Genomic DNA, 16849 nt, shown 5'->3' on the forward strand with positions numbered 1-16849 from the left:
TCAGCTGGTCAATCTATAGCTCTACCGTTATATTGTTTGATCATTCTATTCCTTTCTATATCATTATATATGTCTTTTTATTGTTCTATCCATCTATCTATTCTTTCATTGTTCTTATGTTCTATAATGCTATCTGTTGACAATAACATTCTGCTATTATTTGAGTTCTAAGTTCCTGTGCCTAATGGAATTATATATTTTTCCTCCACAGATTCCAGTACTCATAAATCTCAGTCAAGATGCCGATGTCAACTTGCCAATCAAACCTCTCATATTTGCATTGGCTATGGGAGCATGCCTTGGAGGTCAGTCACATATTTTCTGTATTATAAACGTGTGTAAACATACAAACAAACCTGCCATTATCCAAATCTTGGCTTAAGTGGTTTGATGAACTGGATACTTTAGTACCATTGTAAACTTTCATGCAAATCACAACAAGCCACCACCTAACACTGTTTTATGCTAGTAACTCAGACCTTTGAATTATAAAACAGGTCTCTTTTAATAACATCATGTCACCATTAATAATCTGTAGTTTTTTTCAATGCCACTCACTTCTTCCTCACCCACACTGAAAGCATCACTGAGCACAAATAGATCACGCTACATTTAGGAATGTAGTGTGCTTACAAGGCCATCTGAAAATGCCTCATTGCTTGTTTGGCTCTGAGGACACGGTGAGAAAGATGTGGCAGTGCTGCTGCCTAATCACTGGAGAAATGTTGGCTCTAGTATTGATCCATTGAATGCTAAGGCAGGCGTCTGGTTTTGTTATCATGCTGACATCTTTTAGGACAAAACTTTTTGTATCAACACTATACAAGTTTTATTCATATTGTTTAAATAGAAAAATAGTGTACACAGTGTACTTATTGTGTTCATATAGGGTGGGGGAACTATGATGTCACCTTGTAGGCTAATCCGCTGCTAGCATAAAACTGGTTCCCTCCTGAAAATCCCTATAAGATTTTCCCATAGGCCTTTCGAAGATTGCGAATAATAAGCTCTGTGTTTAAACACTGTTTATTACACTTATACGTTTTGTCCAGCCAGAAAATCCTCACACGAGAATACAACTTTTAGCACTTTTGGACCTTAAATGCAAATGCAAAAACTAAAAAGCTAACGTTAGGCAATAAACAGGCACGCATCTGTGACGTCAGTGCAACCCCATTTTTAGAAATGTGCTCCATGACAGAGATGTAATCTCTTTGTTTATTATATTATAATACCTGCTATATATTATAAACAAGCAAATATGCAAAAACATACAGACCTACATGCCTTTTGGGATGAAAATTCATTCATTTTCTTGTCGGCTTAGTCCCCTTATTAATCTGGGGTCACCACAGCGGAATAAACCAATAACTTATTCAGCATGTTTAACGCAGTGGATGCCCTTCTAGCCGCAACCCATCTCTGGGAAACATCCACAAACACTCATTCACACACACTCATACACTAGGGGCAATTTAGCCTACCCAATTCACCTGTAGCGCATGTCTTTGGACTGTGGGGGAAACCGGAGCACCTGGAGGAAACCCACGCGAACGCAGGGAGAACATGCAAACTCCACACAGAAACGCCAACTGTGCCGAGGATCGACCCAGCGACCTTCTTGCTGTGAGGCAACAGCACTACCTACTGTGCCTCTGCTTCGCCCTGGATCATTTTTATGTGGGAAATACATTATGTTTTGCTTGATGGTTGTTGTAAAAGTTTTAAAACTGTATGTATATATGTGCCTACATATCACAGGACATATTTAAATATGTGTATCGCTCGTGTGCACACAGCTTGCTTACCTTAGTAACAGAAGACAGAAATTAGGCGTGAGGAACAAGTCTATCAAATGCCTGCTAGTTCATCACGGATAGAAAACAACATTCAATAATATTTTTATGTCACGAAGTACAGCAAAATGCAGTACAGACACAAATACAAATACAGACACATCTGCTATACATTTTATGGAGAAGTGTATACCACAGTTACGACAGAGTTAAATGTGTTCAGATGAAGAAAAAACATACGAAAAATCTATTGATCACATTGAAAATAGTATTCACACGTTTGCATTACTGAGAGCAGGAAAGAGAGAGGCTGCACAGGTAAGCAATATCTTCATAATATCGTTTAATTAGAATAAATGATCAACAAATTAATGTCTTGACTGTCTTTACATGTGAAGGCATTATCTACACACAATATGAATTCCCAATTTGAAAAAATACTACAAACTATAAAATACTATTCATGAAAATACCTAAATAACAGACAAATCCAAATGCCCAACACACGAGCTGCGCTCCAGACCAGATCTGCTTGATGACGTATAATGTCTCCGACAACACCTGTAGTCCCATTTAGCAACTTGATAGCGATCATCTTTTTAAAGAAGCATGACCGATTTTAAAAATCAAGATTGTTATGTAACTGATGTGTTTTATATCGTAGAATAAAACGTGAAAGTGTCTTGAGTTTGTGTTTGCCACATACCTTATTTAAGGGATTTTACTAAGTGGGTTTTCCAAACTAATTTCGAGAGGAACACGTGATATGATTGACTGCAGCTGGTCACCCAACCACATTCATTAGTTAGCCAATCAGATCTATCTTTACTCAATATAAGTAGCCTAGCTAGATTTACTCCCTTATCTTCGTTTTCCGAAGAAACCCCCCATCCACCCCTTTCTCCTCCTTTACAAAAGGGGAGCTCAAGAGAACCACCTGATCTCGTACTCCCCTCTCATGCTCTATGGACCTGGCGAGAGCCCTGGGCTCAACTATCTCCGAGCTCAGGGTTCTCTCCCGGGACAGCATGCCAAACCTGCTAACAGTTGTCAAGCAATACCTAAGTGTGAACTCCAAAATTCCATTAAAAAACCCATTGACTTTGGGATGAGGGAACTGGAACTGCTAAAATGCTAACTCGTTTTTGCATACAAATTGATAGTTCCTCCACTCTATTGTGCTGCTGAAGACTTATGGGGCTATTACTTAAGTTGGGGTAGGTTTGGTGGTATGGTTAGGATTAAAGGTGGGTTAAGGTGTAAGAAATGGGTCAATAAAAAATTACCGACATATTAGATACTAATTATAGAAATTTATTACAAATGTAATTACACACACAATTAAATATAAATATATACATACAATGTATGTACATATAACTACTTAATAAATGCCTTTTACCAAATTATTAATTTAAATAAATGTGCTTAGTAATTAATGTGGCTTAAAATAAGTCGAACTGAAAAATGTATCCTTTTTTTAATGTTTAAGTCTTTTAATGTATATTTGATTAAATGAGCAGAAGATTCTTTTAAATAATAAATTTAACTGAGTGTATGAATGCATATTACATAAATTTATAATACATGCATATTGCATACATTCATATTACATACACAGACATTACATTCACACACACAAACACGCATATTCTTTACACACATATAATGCAGATTTTGCCTATCTATCTATCTATCTATCTATCTATCTATCTATCTATCTATCTATCTATCTATCTATCTATCTATCTATCTATCTATCTATCTATCTATCTATCTATCTATCTATCTATCTATCTATCTATCTATCTATCTATCTATCTATCTATCTATCTATCTATCTATCTTTACATCCATCCATCCTTACATCCATCCATCCATCCATCCATCCATCCTTACATTCCTTACATCCATCTATCCATCTGTCCATCCATCCATCCATCCATCCATCCATCCATCCATCCATCCATCCATCCATCCATCCATCCATCCATCCATCCATCCATCCATCCATCCATCCATCCATTAAACCTTTAATATACCTATTGTTCTATCATTCTCCCTCTTTATCATTCCATCGTTTCCTTTGATACCCCAGCACCCATTGATTTTAGTTTATACTTATATAGTATATTGCTTATATTATATACTTACATTACCAAAATCTTTATAAGAGATAAGATACTTTTTCACTCCCTAAATTAGTTTTTTAAAGATTTAAGATTTGCTATTGAAAGCCATTAAAGACATGACAGACCTCCTTAAAATTACATCAAAATAAAGCATTACACATATACAAATAATAGTTAAACATTGATTAGTACATTTAATTAAACTCCATTACTCTGCATATTAAAATCTAAGACAAAATATAGCAACAGTAATGAAGGAATATCAAATGGCAACAATCAAAAACAGATATTTCCCACATACTAAAGACATATGACAGTTTTACAAGTAGGCTGAGATTAAATGTATGCGAATGTGATGAAGCCACTTGGATCAGAGGTATGAAAGAAAATTGAAGAACACATCTAGATGCTCCAGAGTAAATTTTTCTAGACATGTTAGTGATGAAGTGATGACCTCTGTCCTTCATCACAAAGCTATCATGCCTCTGATTTGAGTGGGGACAGAAATCTCTCTCTGTGCCATGCATTACCAAAGCAGGTACTACAAAAGAGAACGCTTGCCAAATCACCTCTGCAGTTTAGTCATTTCATCACCAATACTCTTAACAGAAGTGATTGCACAGTGGAGAACTTTCAATTGCAATCAGCATAACAAAATCTGCTGTGCACATTGCACCGAATCTAATACTAATTTTCATTTATAAAGACCTGTGTTTGTGCAGTGCTATATTTGTAGAGGACATGTAGTGCTATTTAAACATTTACACATTCCCAGGTCTCTTTCTCTCTGTCTCTCTTTCTCTTTTTCTCTTTCTCTCTTAAGGCAGACTTGAGTATACATGGAAGAATTCACTGGGCAAACTTTTTTCTTTTATTAAATATAAATGAATGTCTGTGTTTATTCAGGCTATTGGAGTTATCTAAGTTAGCCATTCATTTTTTTCTTTTTCTATTCTCAAAGGAAATGGTACACTGATTGGAGCATCTGCAAACGTGGTGTGTGCTGGGATTGCTGAACAGCACGGCTATGGATTTTCCTTCATGGAGTTCTTCAGGTATTTATATTGGGAACAATTATGTTCTTCAACACCTTTTATTGCAGCATTAAATGCTCTTTTTAGACCAAATGTATCTAAACCCCATTCACGTTTGTGGCTGCTTGAATTTGACAAAAACACACCATTTTACAGTTTTCTCAGTCACTTTGGTGCATTTCTCACAACACTAGTGCATGTCTGCACAACAGTTAATGCATTTCTCAAAACAATTAGTACAAACTGCAAAACCTAGATGATAACCTGCAAAAGCGCGTCACATGCTCAAAATGGATAGTTCATTCCTTAAAAGCAAGTATTCATGTCAATCAAAGTGTCAGTATCATCAAAATGAAAAGTCCTGATACCATTGTTTATGAACAAGATAGTCAAATGGCTTTGTCCTGTTTTCATTATGACAGTTTACTCTGTACATTTTTTCAATGCAAAAAAGTCAGATTTTGGTGACACTTCCTGAAAATGCTCAAGACAGCACTATATACTATTTGCACAGCCATTTGAAAACCACAATAAAGTTAGACATCACCGCATTTAGTGAGGAATCTGAGTACAAGACACTGAATGTTTCACATCTTTACTGCATATGCTCGTTGCAATTCTAATTTATTCACAGCATTGTGCAAAAGAATAAATACACCCTTTTTTAATCATCCAAGTGGATGCTGCACACTGGTGGTGGTGTGGAGAGACCCCCCTCATGATTGTGAAGCGCTTTGGGTGTATGGCCATACACAATAAATGCGCTAAATAAATAAACACATTACATTACATTACATTACACATTACATTACAACAAACATAAACTCCCTTCGGGCAGAGCTGTGCACAACTGTCAACAATATTGCAGAACATAATGGAATTGAACCTATAATATACACAGGTCTGTAAATCATTCATCAAATTGTTAAATTTTTAAGAATTTTTTTAGGAAAATAAAGATTGAAATTTTTTTGAATAAAATTTTCTTGACAGATTGTGACAACTAATTCAACATTTTTGTATGTAATGACTCAAGTAATGAAATGAGGACTATTAGTTTTATATGGAATGACTATTCAGCATCCACAAGTCTAGTTAATTTTGACTGACATGACATGGGCAAATGATAATGTTATAAACAGCAGAGAGTTGTATGAAAGCAATTGATGCGTGTCCAAAAGCATTCGCAATTTGTTGGAAAGAATGAGAAACTGCTACTTGGATGTGCACAAATGACTAATTGTTTAGAGAAATGCATGTTGTGCAAATGTAAATAGTGTTGTGAGAAATGCACCAAAGTGACTGAGAAAAACTGTAATTCATTTATAATTGACAGTTTTTTTTGTTTTTAATAGTCTATGTCACATGAAGTCAGATGTGAAAGTAATTTACAATTTTTTTTGTTATAGGGAATATCATATAGTTAAAAGGATAAACATTAGAAATGTTGGAATATCTAGCCAATTCCATGCCTGTTTAATTACCACAAAAGAGGATTTTCTTCAATGTCAAAAGTATTTGTAATTTATTAGATACAAATGAACGATTTGATGACAGAGCTCTGGGTTACATTACACCATTGCAATACAAGAATTACATTCAGGATGTTAGCATCAAATCTATATTTTCCTGACTCCTGGACAGCCATTCAGCACTAAAAAGTCATTAGCTACTTGGAAAAGAAATATATAAAGAGAGGTGTCTTGGTAAATACTGTACATGCATTATAATATAAATAATGTATTTGTTGCTTTTTTTGATTATCCTAATAGAGGCATTTTTGTAAACTAATTTTTTTTACCAGCAGATTAAAAAAAGGAATCAAAACAAAACAAAAAAATATATAAAGATTTGTCAGAGTCAATCCTATGAAGTCAGATCAGTCTCAAAAATAATAAATGTACAAAATGAAATTCATACATGCACAACATAATTCACCAACAAAATTCAATTTGTAAATTTGTAAACCCAATCGTGAATTAACAAGTGAAAATCATAAATACTTTCATCAAATAAATTGGATTTGTGTATTTACAAATCGAGTTTTGAACTTACGAATTGAATTTGTGTGTTTATGAATCGTGTTTTGAATTCATAATTTGGATTTTTGTAATTTTGAATCGTGTTTTGAACTTCCGAATTGGATTTGTTTATTTTTTAATTGTGTTTTCAATTTGCAAATGGGATTTTTGTGTTTTCGAATCGTGATTTGAATTTATAAATTCTATTTTGTCAATGTGAATTGTGTTGTGGATCTATGAATTTTATTTTGAAAATGTATTATTTTTGAGACTGATCTGGCTCCATACAATCCTGCTTTAATGAGCTCAAGCATTTGAAGTGTCAGACAAGGAAACTTCAGCTGATTATTATTTAATTGTATAAGTATTTATTTATTTATTTATTTATTTGTTTTTCTTTTTTATGTGAAATGGGCAGTTCTGAACCAAACAAAAAGTAGCAACTTTAAAACACCAGTTTTAAAAGAATAAAAAATAATCAACAGCGAGGATTACAAGAGTTCGCTGGTACAATAATCAATCCTCTAGCTTTACGACCAGATGTTTATGGCCTTTCATGTACTCTCAATCTTCAGAGAAAGCTGCCAGTTTTTTCCAACCAGTTTTGTTGGCCAGTGATCGCTTAAGTGACACATTTAAGGGCTCTGTTTCAGGGCACACTCTGACACTGTGTTCATGAGCAGCTGCTGCAATGTGTTGCTTCCAGCCATGTTTTCCCTTCTCTTCACATTACACAACACAACATAAAGGGAAAGTTCACCCTAAAATAAAAACTAGCCAGCTGTTTTTCTTTAGTGGAGTAATAAAGATGATTTTAGTTGTGCTCATTAAGCAATTGCTGCCAATTTAAAACATATGCAGGCTAAACAATTACTTATTAACAACAACAATTAACGGGATAGTTCACCAGATTTATACTGAACATTTTATAGACCAGAACACAACTTATTACCCAGGAATCAGTCATGTTTACATCGCTGACTCCTACTGTCTCATCCATGTTAGCCATCCTTTTAAGTTTTATGAACTACTGTAAAGTGCATGATCATTGTTTGAAAAAACCCAAAGAACAAAAAAAAAGGATTAAGTCAAAAAGGCGTTCAAACTGTGCAAGAAATAAGTCAAGAAATTATAAAGAAAAAAAGAGACAAGAAATTATATAGGTTTCACCTAACACATTAAAAACAAAAGTAACAAGGTTTAAAAATGTAAGGCAGGCTCGTAGCCAGGGGGGAGTTCCGAAACAAAGGTCCCAAATTTGTCCCATACAACCCATTGATAAAGGCTTTAAGACCAAGCGGAATCCTGGTTTGACTTCAGCTAATCAGTTTTGGCCAATGCTAACAATTAAATTTCATGAATCAAACATCCAGCTGTGCAAGAAAACACATTCTGACATAAGCAAAGTCATCTTTCGCTACTGTACTGTTTTTTAATAGAGAAAACATTTTACAATTAACCTTTATTTTAAACATTGGACCTTATTCTTTAAAGAAAACATTTAATAACAAAGTGAAGCACTTTTAAATGAGAGGCTAGAAACATTGTGAAGCTCTAAATTATTATTATATTATTATGAATAATATTTTTTAATATTCAAATGGCCAAATTCTGTCTGAGGAAAGTATTGAAGATACTGGCCAGTTTGTTATTTGCCTAATATATTACAATAGGCAAGAGCAGGGGTGCGCAAACTTTTTCAAATGAAGGGCCAAAAATCTAATATCATTGATAGCCATGGGCCAAAGATAAATTAAAGTCGCCATGGGTAATTTCTTAATTTATTTCCTAATATTTAAACAAAAATAGAAAACATTAATTTGAATCGAATTAACTAATGCAATATTTTTTTTATTATAATTAAAATAAAACATAAATAATCACATTTATACAGTAACACATTGGAGTTCAGTGCTGAATACACTAGTCAAGCAGAACCCCAAAGTCCGTTGGGTGACAGTATGAACATTTTAAACTTGATCTGAATAATTGACACTATTTAAATTGGAACATTTAATTACAGTTAGCCTTTTTTGTATCTTAACAATAAAACAAACAAATAAAATGTCACATTAAATAAGAAATGACAGTCTCAAATCGATCCCCATCATTCTCCCTCTTCTCAGTAGTCTTGTAGTTTGGGCATCTCTGGGCTATAATTTTTTATTTAAAAATAAAAATAAAAATAAAATAAAAATAAGTTTTTTTTCCCTAATAAAATATGATGTAATAAATTTGTATTTTAAAATGAAATATTTGTCATATTTCTTTATTCTAAATTTTTAGGAAATATTTTTGACACATCAAAAAGTGTGGTTATGATCCGACATGCTAATTCAGCTAAAACATAGTGCTTATAAGGTCGCTAAAATGCAGTGTTTAAATCTCATAATCAAATTGAAAAAGAGGCGTATAACTGCCTTTTTGAGCCCCTTTTACCTGGGCTGGATATGGGCCCAAGAAGTAGAAAGTACAGATATTTGTATACAAATGCTATGAGTAAAAGTAAAAAGTAGTCAGAAAAAACATTATTTGTAATTCATTACTTCCCATCTGTGTGTAGAGTATATGTGGATAGAGAGAAAAACTATAGCTCTCCATTAAAATGTGTGTATTAGTAACAGTAGTTCTACAGTATCATTGTTGACTTGACAACTACAGTTAGATAGAAGGACAATAGATGAACTTTCTTCTTTATGTGTGTGAGCCAAGTGTTCTGAACACTGTTATTTGCATGTTCCATTTAAAATCAGTGAACATGGAGCATGTTCATCATGTTCCAAAAATATCCCCAAGTATGGCTCTCTTTTAAAGAACTGACAGATCCAGTTTTAGAGAGACTCTTTAGACAGCTTGATTTCAAGCACTCTCTAGCGTATCAACAAATACATCTGAATGTGGAAAAGGAGCTGCACGCTGATTACCTCTCAGTGAGTGGCTTGCGGAGATATTCACCGTCTCTTTTGATTCGGTTCTCCCTGCTTGTTACCACCTGCTCGATGGAAGTGCTTTCCATGCAAATACAGATGCATGCAGCTATCTGGCTTTCTCCCAGTTGTGGGGTGTTGGTGGTCAATAGTGAAAAAGAGCAACTTGAATGCACATCTGATTGGACTGTGAAATGATCCCGGTGGGAGACAGTGGCTTCTTTCATTCGCTATATATTGAATCCAAAAAGGAAGTTCAGACATGCCTAGCACAGAGCCAGACATGAAGACACTTCACGCTTTCAGCCATACCTTGAGGAATTTGTGTCTATGGATTTTCTTAAATACTACTTGCCTGATTTGCTTTGAAATTCACACAAGCTTTAGAAACAGGTATTAATATAGATTTTTATTTATTTGTGCTTTTTCCTAAATGTGACCACTTTGTAATTTGGTTATAATGGTCATACTGATTTATGCGTTTACTCTCTATTGCTATTAATTATGCTGTTTAATTGCCATATTATGTTTATACTTAGATTTGTGTTTGGTCACCTTTTGTAAAGTAATAGTAAATAATAGTTATTGTGAAAGCATTATACAAATTACAGCAAATTGAATTAGGATGTGGCGAAATATAATAGTACACTCAAAAACGTCAACAAGCAATTTGCTAGATTTGCAAAATACTAATATGTCTTATGGAAAAGGAACGAGTTTACTTCTGTTGAATGATTTATTCTAGTTGATTAAAACTAAATGAAGAAATATTTAAATGAATTAGATGAGAAACTGTTGATTGAATGAGATTTAAGCTCTTCATGTGAATGACTCTCTCTGATGAGTGACTGTGCCTCCATCACAGTTGGTGGATGGCGGTATTCACCAACTGTATAAGCAAGTTCACAATATTCACCAATAAAACCGCATACGAAGTCACTACGCATACTTAGCTTTACAGACTGAACTTTTGGATTTCTGCAGTTGTGGTGTTCCACATATATATGTACAACTTTTTCTTGGCACAAGTCAATTGGAGACAACAACAAAACTGCACATGGAGTTCCTTTTGCATGTTGGTGATTTCATTTTTGCACTGTTCCCTTCAACCAAGCTACTGGGACATGAACACTGGTGCATGAGCTTGAACAAGACTGATGTAGTGATTAAATGAAGAAGATGCACATTTGTAACTGGACAGAAGCTCTCCTGCACAGTAGTTTTGACACTTCATTTAAATGGGGTGCTAGAGCAAGTAAGCTGTTTTATTCTGTGTTACTATTTTACAGATTTAAAAAAGTTATTTAAAAATGCTCTTGTTATAATTTAATGTTTATTTGTGTTTTTTTATCCACACCATGGTTTACCTTAACTGCCAAAAAGATACTTTAAGACATACTGATGTGAGGCAATATAGCTATATTGGTAATCTTGTGAAATCACAGCGAGCTGGCTGCAAGTTAAAAACGTCAGTGCTGCCAACTAAGACAAACCTAATTGAAGCAACACAATAGATTTTAATAACCCCATACCAAAACATGTTGATGTAACAAGAACGAATCTTGTTGAGTGTTTTACTGACATTAGGTGATTAAGAATAAACTCAATCAGATAAACACAACACAAACATTTTAATTCAATTAGCTGCAAAGAAGTTACATGGACCTATTAAAACCATGTTGAAATTTCTAGTTTATATTGTGTTCATATAACACATTCACAGCAGTTTAAGTTTTCTTGATCTGTTTAGATATTAATGGGTGCTACGATTAAATCATGTTAATTCAACTAATCATTTTTTTAGTGTTATTATGCTTATTATTATTGTCATAAATATAATTTAAGTAAAGAATATTCATTGTATGACAATCGTTGATTATCCTGCTTATTCTGTTGTCATTGGCAAAGTTATAGACAAGTTATAATTAGTTTTGCAGTATTTGTAATATTGTGTCTCACGTAAGAGAGTTTGCATGTGTTCATATAGTGTAAATGACATGGCATATCAAATAACTCGTACTGTCAGAAAAAAAGCATACGGTTGGGGTCCATTTTGGCCCACCATAAGGAACAACCATTTTTAAAAACATAGCCGAGACATTACAAAGTAATAACATATCCATATAATGATGAGCCATGGCCGACCCAAGCTGAAGCAAACCTTGTCGTCATCTTGATGAACAGCCTCAAAGCCAAGAAGAAGAGCCTTTACTTCCTAGTTTTTTTAAAAGCCGTCTAAAGCGCAAATGCACATCTATATTTGAAATAACACACTTCTGAGCTGATGATAATACTGGGCCGTATGTTGCATGTTGTTTTTGAACACAAATAAGGACTAAATGTATGATGTATGTAGTTTTTCTGTAATAGGTAACATATCGGAGAGTGTAAGGGGCTGTATGTGTTTTTATATATTTTGTATTTATTTATTATTTTATATAATTGCAGACGTTACAATAGGCTATTTTGCACTTCATTGATCATTGATCTGCAGTTATAATCAAATCATGTTCATAGAAAGGTTGGTAATGAACATTTATACACAAGTATTTATGTGTATAAAACATCTGTTTTGCGAGAAGCGCTTCTCATATGATATGTAAACCACTCATACAGCTTTGACATTTCCTCGAGCGAGACTGACGTCGACTGAAACCTTCTGTCAAACACCACGCCCACCAAAAAAGTACCAGTGGTATTCTTTAGAAAAGCAAGCCTGATAAAGGTGAACCATACCGTATTGTACCACTCAGTGGAAATGGGCCATTTGTGAAAACTTGCAGTACATATGGTGAAGCTGTACCCTCAATGGTTCATATAGCACCTTATAGTACTCATAGTAGTGAATTTACTTTGAACTGTGATAAAAAACTAACTGGAATTACAGTATCAGTGCATTAAACTATTTTCTTGCAGCATTTTTGCATGACTTGACAATCCAGCTCCACTGGGAAGCTATCACCTACTATTTTCTAGCTCCTTTTCCTGTCTGTCTGAGTGGCCATGGCACTTTTAAACCTTGAAACAGAGAAATCAATGGCATTAGACAGAGCATAAGGCCTCTCGGCTCAACATCAGGGAGGAATGGAAGCTCAGTCTAAACGGCACATCAGACAGGGAGATAAGGCAGATCAATTCAAGTTAATCTTGGCAGTGAATCCAATCCATCCTAGTGTTAGCAAGACCCCCAGATTCTGCCTCGCTCTTCACTTTTAGTTGAACGGCTGCCACTTACTTCCGATTCTGTTTCAGTAATGAAGCACCTCTGCTCAGCAAAAGAGCTGTTCAGTGCATTCACTCCTGAGATGTGCTCTTGAAATCCCTCCTTCCTCTTTGGAGGGGCCCATAGGAGCGTCCTGAGGCAGGTATAGCATCTGGCCCACTCTGGGCTGAGCCAAATGGGGATGGACTAGTGGCAGCAGGGTGGCTGTGGGAGGAAGGAATTGCCCGTGGGATCATATTTTTTTTGGCAGTGCAAAGAAAACAAACAGGGTGCAGCAGATGTTTGAGTAATTGCTCATTCATCATTAACCTCCCTCCTGCTTGATACTGATAGAATACAAGTCATCCTTATCAATGTCATCTGAAGCGCTTCTGTATCACTCCAGGTAAAGTCCCAGCAGCAGATGAATTGCAATGTAATCCTGGACTGGAGTATATTGGCTTTTTGCATTTTGGGGCTTCATTTGTATGCCCTGTGATGGTTGGAACTTTGTGATGAATGGGTAAGTCCTCAGCTCAGCCTGTAATTGGCTGATTGGCCGGTTGCTATGGGAATGAAGACTTTCTCTGGCACTCTGGTTAGAAACTAGTGATGGAACACCACTGAGCTTCACCACGAGCGCTTCTCAAACTGTTCCTCTCCTGATTTAATAACAAGATCACCTGAGAAGCTGGCTCATTTGATTTTATTCAGAATCTAAGCATGATGTTGAAGCCTTTTTTTAGCAGTACTGTTCAGGTCAAATTAGGCAGAGATTCAAACCTTTGAATGCATTCCAGGTTTCTTTCTAAATAAATCTATCTATCTATCTATCTATCTATCTATCTATCTATCTATCTATCTATCTATCTATCTATCTATCTATCTATCTATCTATCTATCTATCTATCTATCTATCTATCTATCTATCTATCTATCTATCTATCTATCTATCTATCTATCTATCTATCTATCTATCTATCTATCTATCTATCTATCTATCTATCTATCTATCTATCTATCTATCTATCTATCTATCTATCTATCTATCTATCTATCTATCTATCTATCTATCTATCTATCTATCTATCTATCTATCTATCTATCATCTATCGTGTCTGTCTGTCTGTCCGTCCGTCCGTCCATCTTTCCATCTGTCCATCCATCCATCCATCCATCCATCCATCCATCCATCCATCCATCCATCCATCCATCCATCCATCCATCCATCCATCCATCCATCCATCCATCCATCCATCCATCGTACCTCTTTTATTTATTTGTTTATTTTATTTTATTTTTTTCATATTCATGAAATGTTAGCAGTCAAATCGAGGAAATCCCTAAGCCCTAGGAGTTCTTTATTCCCCAAAATGCCTTTAACAAAAAATATGTTTTATTTCTTTTCTAGAAAAGCAGTGGGAAATTATTGTTTTGGAATCATTTAAAAAATCCTACCATTATGAAGTTTTCTTGAGTTTTGTTTACACTCTAGTTTCCAGATTCAGTTGCTAGTCCTGTCTTTTTGAAGCCATCACACACATCATTGAAGATCGCAGGTGATGTACTGTAGTCTGACATATTTCTTGTGCACAATACAACAAGAAATATAAAGTCAAAATTGCCTAATTTGACAGCAATTAAACCAGGCAAACACAGACACACACACACACACACACACACACACACACACACACACACACTGTTCCAAACATCACACTGACTTCTAGACTATTTACAAGAGCTCATTACAGTACTTTTCAGTAAAAGTGTTTGACGTGTGGGGTGGACGGGAGTGAGACTGGTAAATACAACAAATAACACCTGTGTGCCAGTGTGCCAGTGTGATACCACATTCTCTGTTGAATGCCAGATGAATTCAATCTAAACTTAATAGTAGCTTCTAAAGTCTTAGCATGATCTGTCCAGTTATAAGGAACAGGAAGTCTTGTATTGGTGTTCAGATGAGTCTGGATTTTATTAAACCACACGTCTCTGTCATTCCCTGTCAATCTTCTGCCCTTTTCCAGTCACCTTATCCTAAACCAATTGTGGCGATATTGGTTCCTGGTGACTGTCTTGGCTTTCCATCCTTGCCCCTCTGACCTCCATATATACTTAAAAAACCATCACTTTCTGTCTTTAGTGTGAGAAGGGTAGTGAGAATGACCAAGGCTTTGGGGACCTGCTTTTAAACAGAGCATGTTTACCACACCAGAGCGAGTTGCCTATAGTGAGCACTTTTTTCCTGTCTCCAACATCCATCTTCTTTTGGCATTTTCCCTCTCTGGCGAAGCCCTCAGAGAGAGCTACAGAATTAATGAAGTGACATACGGAGACATATTCTGACCAGCTGTAAAACCTTAATGATGCAAAGCTTGTAAATCTGTTTTATACGGAGTCACCACATGTTATTGGTAGGCTATAAGTCTGCCTCTTGACAATTTTACTGACAAGTGTGACCTGAGCAGCCTTCAAAAGGAGAGCCTTGTGGGAATATACCTGTACAGTATAAACCATCCTTAAATAACCGATCAATGTCCATTTATGGATCTATGACTGGTTCCAACTAGACCACAAAACATGATGACAGTGGAAGCACTTGTTACTGTTTTTGCACTAAAGTAAATATTGCATCAAAATAACACTGCAGTGAACACCATAAGCACTCAGAGTTGTTCATGGTAATGATTTATCAGCTGCATTTATACTTCTTTTTGCCTTGTGCACATTGCTTTTTCCCCACATTAGAGATGTAATATGTGGCCCTGGACTACAAAACTAGTTATAATGACCTTTAAACATCACACATAAATAAGTTTAATATTGATGCATGGTTTATAAGAATAGGATAATATTTGGCTATGATACAACTGTTTGAAAATCTGAAATTACAAATATCTAAATCCTGAGACAATTAGGTTTTTAAAATTGTATAAATGAAGTTTTTATTTATTTAAAGTCAAATATTTACAAAATATCTTGATGCAATATGATATTTTAGGCCTGTAGCCAGCCCTGGTAAAAAGGGTGGTTGTTTTTTCTCAAAAAGTGGATCTTTTTGCAGTTATTCAACTTATTTTCTATTTAATTATAATATTTAAATACTGCCTACTATTTAAATGTCACTTTAAGTGACATTTTAGACACTTTTTTTTATGATCTCAAAAAGACTGCAGAAAATGAGACTGCAGCCAGTACAATTATTCTATGTGATATACATGTGCGATTCTGACCATTCAGAAAAACTAGCTTTGTGATACTAGTTTACTTGCTTGTGACAAAATGTTGACCATTTAGAAGTATTGCTTGTTAAAACCACCGAACCATATATACAAACGTTTTTTTTTTTTTTTTAAACACCTTAGTATTACTGACCTTTATTCCCTTGTTAGGACCTGTTTTTGTTTTAATTATTCTTGCTTTAGTTATCATTTACATGTATGCTTTCAAGTTAATTAATTAATAAATTTTTCTTTAGCTTAGTCTTTATTTTAGAGGTCACCACAATGGAATTAAGTGCCAACTATTCCAGCATATGTTTTACGCAGCAAATGCCGTTCCAGCAGCATTCCAGTACTGGGAAACAAAGTACTCTGTGTGTGTGTGTGTGTGTGTTCAAGTTTTTGTGACATATCAGGACACAAATCTGTATAATGACATGGGTATGACACAGGTATTACAATAAGAAGGTGAAATATGAGGACATTGGTGACGTCTTCATTTCTCAAAATGCT

At 35.0% G+C, this 16849-nt stretch overlaps 2 protein-coding genes across 3 annotated transcripts in view; both read left to right on the top strand.

Moving 5' to 3' along the window:
• LOC147836428 (uncharacterized) overlaps nucleotides 1–16849 on the top strand; it is a 719152-nt gene that overhangs the window by 650711 nt on the left and 51592 nt on the right. The gene's annotated exons all lie outside the window — the stretch shown is intronic.
• The window catches only part of oca2 (oculocutaneous albinism II), a 178881-nt gene that overhangs the window by 132422 nt on the left and 29610 nt on the right, over nucleotides 1–16849 (top strand). Inside the window, exons 22-23 of one of the 2 annotated variants that reach the window (XM_087257613.1) lie at nucleotides 212–305; nucleotides 4890–4983. The exons of the other annotated variant lie outside the window; for it this stretch is intronic. Coding sequence (XP_087113739.1) covers nucleotides 212–305; nucleotides 4890–4983 — 188 coding nt within the window. The remainder of the gene's footprint in view (nucleotides 1–211; nucleotides 306–4889; nucleotides 4984–16849) is intronic. 2 annotated transcript variants of the gene reach the window in all.

This window comes from Danio rerio, chromosome 6 (genome assembly GCF_052040795.2).
Source record: "Danio rerio strain M-AB ecotype USA chromosome 6, GRCz13ab, whole genome shotgun sequence".
NCBI lineage: Eukaryota > Metazoa > Chordata > Actinopteri > Cypriniformes > Danionidae > Danio > Danio rerio.